Here is a 9,320-nt window from a genome sequence, read left to right as displayed (position 1 = left end):
ACTCCCATCTAGCGCTTGCCCTGGGTCCAGCTCCAGGGCAGTGACAATCACAAGGTGATTCTAAAGCAGAATATCACCCCCTCCTTCCTCCCCTGCTACAGCTGCAGACATTTTGTTTTGCCATTAGAAGTGACTTACTTAAGGGAAGCAGAATTTTACAGGCAGTTTACAGGCTGGTCTTGTTCAGTAGTTTCCAAAAGTAGGGGGAGGTGGCGGCGGGAGCGACCGATAACTTGGGATGTAAGGTAGGTGAGAAGTGAGTTCTGTGTGATGCATGGACACTTTCACCGGAACAGCCATATGCCCCTGCGTGGGATTTCGATGTGGACACCCTGGCTCGACTCTGGCGGATCCAGCACCCTCGGTCCTCCTGGAACAACCAGAGCGGGGCTCAAGGTGGGGGCACCGGGCCTATTGGAGAACAGGCAACCCCAGGTGTAAAGAGGCTCTCAGCGGCTCCCACCGCCAAGCTCCCAGCAGACAAAGGCCGCGAAGCACCCTAAAAGCCTGGAGCGTCACTGCAGACCCAGTCTGGGAAGAGCCTGCAGAATCCGGCGGTCGGGTAGGGCGGGTGGTCCAGGCTAGAGCGGCCCGCGCGCGGCGCCGGGAGGCTGAGCCGCACCGCCGATGAGTATCGGGCGCGCGCGCGCGGAAAGGGAGCTCGGAGCGCTGGGCTGCGCCCTCAAGGGAGCCGGGTTGAACTGGTCTGGAATGGTGGTGGGGAAGTGGGCGTAGGGTCCTCTGGCAGGGTCAGCTTCGGCTCTTTTCTCCTACTCGCAGGGCCCACGGGGGTGCAGTTCCCTTTCTACCCGCCTTCCCTCCAAGACCGAATGAAGCAGTCAGGGCTCGGCAGTGGTTAGCACGCTCGTACTATGGTTTTAATGGATGTACATGGACAAGTCGATATAGACAGATTTATAATTCTATACAGTCAGTCCGACATACACAAGGACGCTGTAAACTGGGGCGCGGGTCGGAGAGCGGGTGTGCAAAGTGGGCACGGCGTGGGGCCCTGGCCGCTCCCCGAGCTCTCCCGGCTCGACTCTTGCACGGCGGGCGGTGAGGAGGCGGCTCCTCGCCGGACAGGCGGGCCACCTTCTAGCCGGGAGCTGAGGGGAGGGCCTGGGCTTGCGGCGAAGCTTGGGGGCTGGGATGCTCTGAGACGAGCACTCCGCATGCTCCCGCCTCGTCCGCACCGCCAGCTGCGGCTCGTTGGCCTTAAAGTAATCCTGCGGGGCAGGCAAGGGCTCTTCGAGGCGCGCCGGGGCCATTAGTACGGCTCCACGGCGAGATCCCGACCCTGGACTGGGTACCGTCATCCCTGGCCCAGCGCCCCTCCAACTTGGATCCGGATCGAGCTAAGGTATGCTTGGCCGGGCCTAGCTCGGAGGGGGCGTCTTGGTTCGCCCCTGGCCGGGGCCCAGGCTTGCCGGCGGTCCGCGCTCCAGTTCGCAGGCGGGAACGCGGGCTACGGGGCGTCTCCTCCCGGCCGCCGGCCTCGGCGCTCGCCTCCCAAGCCGCGTCCCCTCCGCAGAGTGGCCCACCGGGCCCCGAGCGAGCGAGCACGCACCACCCGCGCCATCCCGAGGAAAATTGCAACTCATCCGTTTTTTCGCGGCACTTTTCTCCGACGTCTTTTTGCTTTGTCTCGTTTTGGAGGGCAGAGTGGGGTCCAGGAAAGCAAACACAAAACCAAGCCGAGGTGGGGAGCAGGGGGCCGCGCAGGCGCCAGGTCCTCCGCGCCCGCACCCGACCCGGTCCCGGCCCCGGCGCTGTGCCGGCCGCCGGCCCGCGTGGCCCGGCTGGGCGGTCAGCTGTTGTACTGGCACGCATTGAGGCCCGAGGCCGGGCCCTGCAGGCCGCCGTAGCCGAACGACGAGTGCTGCTTGGACTTGAGCCGCAGGCTGGCTAGGCTCGAGTTGCACGTGTCCCGGTAGACGCTGTAGGGCGAGGCGGGTGTGCCGTACGGGCAGCCGCCCGGTGACATGGCCGAGTTAAGCGAGGAGCCGGTGAGGTTGTTGATGTTGTTGAGGCCCGAGTTGGGCATGCCGGGCACAGCGCCCGGGCCCATGCTCGACGGCATGGTCATGGAGGAGATGGAGCTGGGGGCCGAGAACATGGACTGCGACGACAGCGGGCTCATGGAGTTGAAGAAGGTGAAGCTCTTGGTGGAGAGCGGCGCTGGTGCCAGGCTCTTAGCGGCCCAGTTGTTGTAGGAGTAGCCAGCGGCGTACACGTCCTCGTAGGGCTGCACCAAGCCGCTGAACTGCGGCACGTAGCCGCCCTTGCACAGGTCCAGCTGCTGGTTACGCTCGCGCTTCCGCCACTTGGCTCGCCGGTTCTTGAACCAGACCTAGGGGAGGGGGACAGGAGAAAGGTCAGGGCTGCCGAGGGCGGGAAGACGCCTCCACCTCCCCCGCCCCACCCGAGGCCTCCGCCCGCTTCCTTCTCTCCGAATACCGTTTCTTTCTTCGATATTTCCACCCCTGCCTTCTCTCCATAATGGTTCCCTTCCTGTCTCCAGAAAATATTAGTCTTTTCCTTTTTCTGATCTTTATCCTCTTCCCCCAATTAAATCCGGTTTCTTCTCCTAATACGGATCCTTTTTTTTTTTTTAACAAATATTTGTTTTCTTTCTTTCTCTCTCAACCAGGTCATCTTCTGCCTTCTCCCGCAAACGGTTCCCCATCTACCTCCTAAATACTCCATCCATTTTCTTCTTCCTCGAATACAAAAGGTAGTTTTCTTTCCTGAAATATACGACCTTGCGACTCCTCTCATTCTTCAGTCTATTTTTCATTCCTCAGATAGTCTGTTTCCATCTTTATTGGTAATATTTGATATTATCATTTCTGCCTCAAATGTTTATTTTCGTTCCGTCCCCCCCACTATCTGAACCACTTTCTTCTCCCTCAAACAGTCCATTTTTCTTCGTTATCCCCCATTTTTGATCCTTTTGATTCTTCTGCAAATATTTAGTTTGTTTTCTTCTTTCCAAATATCTGACCTTCACTGTTTCTCTTAAATGGTTGATTCTTTAGTCTTCTCAAATACTTGATCCTTTTGCTTCTCCCTTAAATACTTAATTTCTTTTCTGCTACCTAAATATACGCCAAATATGTTTTTCTGCAAATATTTAATTTCCTTTCACTTCTTACTAGTTTCTCTCTACTCTCCCCCTCCACTTTTCCTCACAAAATTCCGTTAGAACCTCTTCTTTCCCAACTCCCAGTGCTTGCCGATCCTCATCTAGTCCCAGTCCTTTGCCCTCCGCAGCCCTCGACCAGCCCCGGGCTGTATCCCGACCTCTCTTGCCGGACCCCTGCATCTCAGCCTTCTCCATCCCCCGCACTAACGTTGCCTGATTCCACCCCCACTCCACCCCACCCATACCACCGTAAACCCCAGGCAGGCTTAGTGAGTTCAGGATTACCGAATGCCGTCTTCACTCTCTATCCCACTGGGCTGGCCAGCCTGACTGGGGAGGGGTGAGAGCTGGGGTTATAGCAGGGAGTCTGTGGCCCAGGTGGGACTCTGGTTTAGCTTGGAACGTGCTCCCAATATCTGATTTAATATTTGCAGCACCCAGAGAAGAAGTGATTCTCTTGCTGCTCTGGCAGGACAGCCATGTTTTCACTGGGAACCAAGGGGTGAGAAGAGGGAGGGTGCAGTCCTGTCTTGAGTTGGAGACCTTACATCTCCAAAGGGATTCGGCCTGAGGCTCACTCATCCACCAGAGCTGCCCCCTCCTCACCTGAACCCAGCCCTACGGGAAAGGGCATTAGGGAAAGGGTTCAGCTAAGACTGGCCGAATGGCTGAGAAAGAGTCCGGTGGAGAATATCCTGAGATTTTGGAGAAGCAGCGTACGGGTGGGACCACTGCCCTAGGAAGTTTTGAGACCCCCCAGGCCTGCACTCTTATCAGGCCTCTCTCAGGCTGCCAGGCAGGATCTGCCTTTCCCTTTCGTTTTCGCGGGAAGGTGCCAGCGGCTCGGAGGTCCCCAGCAGCGGGGAATCCTCTGCTCAGTCTAGGGGGTAACAGCCGAGCGGGTTCTGGGCTCTGCAGGGCAGGGGAACATCCCTTGGGGACACAGGTCTTTGGGCGGGGGCTGCGGTAGAGCCCGAGGGTCAGGTAGGATGCGGGTCAGAGGGATCCGAGGCGGCAGCAGCCGAGGGGGGCTAGCAACAAACGGCTCTGCAGCAGCTGGGTAGACCGGGGCCTAAGGTGGAATTGCCTCCGGTGGAGGGAGGGAGTGAGCCGGTCTGAGTGTGCGAAAGAGTGATAGTCTGAGCGCGGGTCTAAGCTTTCAAGGGCTGCGCTGGGCCGGCTGGCAGCCTTCTGCGCGGGTCCCCTTAGGCGCGCACCCCACGCTCACCCTCACGCGTGGCTCGGTGAGGTTGGTCCACACGGCGATCTCCTCCCGCATGCTCATGTCCGGGTAGCGGTTCCTCTGGAACGTGGCCTCCAGCTCTTGCAATTGCTGGCTTGTGAAGTGCGTGCGTTGCCGCCGCTGCTTCTTCTTCTTGGCGGGGTCCTCCACACCGCCGCAGCCTGCGCCGCCCGCACTGCTGTCCTCGGGCCCCTTGGGTTCCCCGCTGCGCTCCTTCTCTGAAGCAGGCAGGACAGGGCGCCAGTCACCTCGGGCTTATGCCCTTTTGCACCCCATCCCGGCTCCACCGAAGCGCTCGTGGTCAGCCCTGGTGGGGCCCACCCTCCCGCCAGGGCCCCTGGAATTGTACCCATTGGAAAGAGCCCGCCTGTGCCGGGTAGGGTAGGCAGTAGTCACCTCTGATCAGGCTCGTCTGGGAGAAGAGCCCAGGAGTCGGAGACGTGGGCCTAGGTTCCTAGCTGCGCAGGGCCTGCTCTCACAGCTCGGCTCATGCTGGGGCTCTGCTGTTGATGTCACCCGAAAATGTACATTTTTTAGGGCTCTTGGGGTTCTAAATCAGAGGGGGTCTCCGCTTTTCTGAACTAGGATCAAATCTTTCTAGCCTGAAGCTGGGGGGTGGGTGGTGCAAGAGCCAGGCAGTGGCCTGCAGCCCCTCCAATTTCTTCTCCCCAGGGCCGTGTGGGAGCCCCACCGGGCAGGCACAACACAGCCGGGTTCTCGGCCTTAGCTCCAGGCCTCAAGTCCCAAGGCACAGAAAATCCCTCTGGCAGCAGCCAGGCAGCCCAGACTCACAGACTCTGTCTAGGTGACCTGGGGGCTCTAGCCTCTCTCTCTTTGAAGCTACACAAACAACATGCAGTTATAGAAACATTGAAACATAAAGAAAAAGAATTTAAAAACAAAACACAGAAGCCCAGAAAAGCTCACAGCTCTATGCCTAAAAACATAGAAAGGGTCACAAATTCTTAAAAATAGGCAGGTAGAAACACAGCAAATGCAGATTAAGAAGCCAGAAACCTCCGTGCAAACACACCCCTAACTAAATACAGTGCTGTTAAGTGTATAAACTCCAGGCAGACACAGGCATTTATTTATCTGGGATTTAAAAAAAATCAATGTACTGTTGTAGATAGATTTTTTTAACCCCTTCCTGATAATGCCCTTCTAGAAATAATTTTTAAATCCCAGGGAAATACAACACTATAGTTAGATAACTTAAATTCCCCAAATAACATCACTGTAAACGGATTCTGAGAAAATCCCGGAGAAAAGCGCCATTTTGGATTGACTTTTTAAAATCTCCCGAAGAACAATGTTGCATGTAGATATTTTAAATTCCAGAGAAATATATCTAGTATAGCAATTCTTTCTATAACGAAAAATACAGTTAATTTAAAAAAATTATTCTCATAGACTTGGCTTTTTAAAGCAATCTATGACTATGTATTTCTCTGGGTTTTAAAAATAAAAACCAACCAAAGGCCACGGTTAAAACTTTTGAAAACAGAAGTACCGTCCAGCGTTGATTGTTTTTTTAACCAAGCAAACAGAACCTCTCAGAGGAAGTCACTTAGGGATGCAAAACAGAAGTAAATAGAGATTAAAAACTCATAGAGAAACACTCAGCGGTGGATTAAGAAATGAACGCAGAAGAGGCGCCCACGGCCGGGGGAGTGGGAAGTTCGGCGGCGGCACTGAACTAGGACCTCGAGCGCGGGAGCCGTTCGAAGACCCTGGAGCCCGGGCAGGGCCGGGTATTGGCCTCATTACTGCCCGCGCCGCCCACCCGCCGGCCCAGTAGCTGGCGTGGGGGAAAAAGCTTGAGCTCGGGCAGAAAGGCAGCGCGGAAGGAGACTTGGCCGAGCAGAGTCGTAGCCCTGGACCCGCGGCCTGGCGGCTCCGGGCTCTGGCGGAGCACGTGGGGCACTGATCCCTCTTTTAGGCGGTTCTGACTGGAGCCGGGTCGCCCCTCTTGGTCCACTCGCCCTCGCTGTCCTCTCTTTTCCCTTTACTTAAGGTTGTTTTTCTTCCCCCACAGTTTGCTTTTCCGACTTTTCCCGCCACCTTCTCTTAGGTCTGTCCCTCTCAGTCAGTCGCCCACAGTCTGTCGGGGTGTCTGTACTCTCTCTCTCTGGGCACTTTCTCTCGCCCGCTGCCCATTCCTTTCTGATCTGCTCCTCTCCTTCGGTCCAAGCGGCCCTTCGACAACCATTTGCGCAAGCCTAACTGTTCTCCCCGTTCTATTTGCTCCCGATCAAGAGGGGCTGTCATTCCGACCCTTCGGTTGTAGGTTCGTGCATTTGCAGGTCACTTGGCGCGTGGGGACCGCGTGGAAGTGCCTTCGAAAAGCACTAAATTTCCGCTTCATAAAGCGCCTACTTGTCCGTGTTCAGCGTCAGGTGGAGAATGGGAAAAGGAAAGGTCCTGAGGCCTCCTGGGGCGTAGAGCGAGCGTGACTGTGCGGAGCGGGCGCCAGGCCCTGCTCCCGGCTCCCTGCACCCGGGGAGGCTCCGTGCGCGCCTCGCGGGGAGCCGAGCTTACCTGGCAGCTCCGTGTCGGACGACTCGCTGGCGGAGTTCTCGAGCGGCTCGCGGGGGTCGGCGGCGCGGGCTAGGTGGAAGGCGGGCCCCATGTCGTGCGGCGGCGGCGGCGGCGGCCGGAGCCCCTCCGGCAGCCGCTCCAGGCTCATGCCCCCCTTGAAGGCGTCCATGGAGGCGGGGACCGCGGCGGGCGCTCCAGGGGCCGGAGCTGGGCGCGCCCGGCAGCCCTGGCTGCGACCTGTGAGGACAAGAGCGCAGCGCCTAAGCGGCCGCCCCCCAGGGCTGCCCGCGCCCGAAACGACGCCGCGCCCGCCCCATGGACCGCCCGGGGCTGCGGGGCCAGGCGGGCGGCAGCGGCAGCGGTTTCCCGCGACCGGGAGCCCGGCTTCGCGCTCCGCGCTGCCCTCCCGCCGCTCGGGCCTCAGCCGCCCGCCCGGCCCCGGTTTCGGCTCCCGATCCGGGGCCGGTTTCTAAGGCTCCGGACGGCGCCGGCAGAGTCTGTCTTAAAGCGACAGCGCGCACGCCAGGTTCCAGCAGTCCCTGCGCCAGGGGTGGTGGGTGGGGTGGGCCTGGGTGGGAGGGGGCTGGGAGGGAAGGAGGGAGCGAACGAGCGAGCGAGGGAGCGCGGGCGGAATCCAGCCGCGAGCCGCCCGCGCAGCCGCGCCCTCTCTGCCGCCCTCCCTCCTTCCCTCCCTCACTGCCTCGCCCGCGCCCTCCCCCTCCGCAGCCACCTTCCCGCCGCCTCCCCCCTCCCGCGGCCTCGCCGCGCCTCACCCTCCTTCCCCGGTGACACACTGAGTTCTCCCGCGGCCGCACAAAAGAAACGCATCTGGCCTGCAAGTCCCGCGCGGCTCGTGCCCACCTCAAGCCCCAAATGACTTGTTTCGCTCACAATCAACTCCTGTCTGGGCCGCCTCGAAGTCCCGAGCCCCCGGCAAGAACAGCCCAGGATGAGTGAATGTTCACCAAGGAGGATCGCACCGACCGGGCGCCTGCGAGCCAGCGCCAGGGTGGGGGCAGAGCCCGGGGCTCGTTCTGGCAGCTCCCAGCGGCGTCCTCGTCGAGGGGCCGCGGCCCCTCCTTACCCGGCCTCGTCTCCCGGGACCTGAGCCAGGCTGAGTGACAGCAGCCTGCGCTCTAATGGGCCCCCGGATGCTGCCTCCTAATTAGCTTGGACCCTCTCCCCCAAGGCTTCTTCTCAGGCCTCCCCCTCTGCACCGCAGTCAATTTTCCGGGATTGGGATAGAACTGATGGCTTCTAATCAGATGAAGCGTTTCTGTTGGCTCCAGGCCGCTGGCGAGTGCAGCAGGAGACCCCAAGAGCCCTGCCAGGCCCCAGAGCCTCTTCAGTAGGGCTGTCTCCCCTTGTTTTGCACCTTCAATGGTCCGACCAAATCCGCCAGGCCCCGGCCTCGGTTGCCACACGATGGGGCTCTGCCCCCTTCAGGGCACGTTTGCAGGGCCTGGGGCCTCACTTTGGCTTCCCAGAGCTTCAGGCACAGGCCTGGCAGGCCAGGTGACTGCAGTTTTCAAGCCTAGGCCAGCAGCCCAGGAAGCCTAGGACCGTCTTTGAGCTTCTCTCCCACACAGTGGTAGCTAAGCTGCAGCACCAGTGGGCACTCTATGAGCACAGGCAAAGACATTCCCCTTCCCACCCCTAAGAATGAGTCCCTCGTTGAATCCTCCTACTTCAGTAAAGTTTGTTGAAGGATTTTGCTTAACTGGTCTTGAGACATCAGAGTCCTGAGCAAATAGGTGACAGCTCGGGTGGTAGGGTGTGACCCTGACCTGTTCCTCTAGCCACAGCTGGACCCCAGCCTGCCCTCTGCTCCTCATCTGTCTGCTCCACCAGACAGAAGTGGCACTGGGCAGGACAGCGGCCTCGGGGGGAAGCACTGTGGTAATCTCCAGGCCCAGTACCTCACCCTGGGGCCTAGTGCATCCTCATGTCCTCCTGGGGTCTCTGCTTGGGACTGACTGTGCAGGCTGTCAGGGTCTGGGACCCTCTTCAGTCCCTGCCCTCACCTGGCTCCCTATCAGAGGAAGGCACCCGCGCCCCAGGCTGAGCTCCTTGGTAAGGATTATGAGGGCAGGGGTGTGGGCAGGGTGGAACCAGGCCTGCCTCTTGCTCCCTTGGCCTCAGCCCAAGGCCCCCAGCTCTGGTCCCTGGGGAAAAGGCACAGTTCCTTAGGGATGGCCCACTCTCACTGGGTGCCTGAGGCCACAGGGGCCAAGGTCTGAGGCTGGGGCCAGAGGGAGGATGCATCCCAGGAGTTTGGGTTGGGGGAGGGCCTCAGTAACTCCAGCCTTTTCCTCCCAAAGGGAAGTTTCTCCAAGTTGAGACCCCCAGGGTGAAAACAGACTTGGTGTGTACGGGGATGGTGGGAGG

General features: G+C 59.3%; 1 protein-coding gene across 1 annotated transcript; it reads right to left on the bottom strand.

Moving 5' to 3' along the window:
- Positions 1-1,810: 1,810 nt before the first annotated feature.
- PITX1 (paired like homeodomain 1) lies at positions 1,811-7,101 on the bottom strand (the record flags this gene model as incomplete). Its single annotated transcript, XM_082835963.1, has 3 exons — positions 1,811-2,353; positions 4,377-4,609; positions 6,933-7,101. 3 exons carry the CDS (start codon positions 7,099-7,101, stop codon positions 1,811-1,813), a joined length of 945 nt encoding a protein of 314 aa, XP_082692089.1.
- Between the last annotated feature and the right edge of the window lie 2,219 nt (positions 7,102-9,320).

This window comes from Leucopleurus acutus, assembly GCF_964270905.1.
Source record: "Leucopleurus acutus genome assembly, chromosome: 3".
Classification (NCBI taxonomy): Eukaryota; Metazoa; Chordata; class Mammalia; order Artiodactyla; family Delphinidae; genus Leucopleurus; species Leucopleurus acutus.
This window is presented reverse-complemented; position numbering and strand designations above follow the sequence as displayed.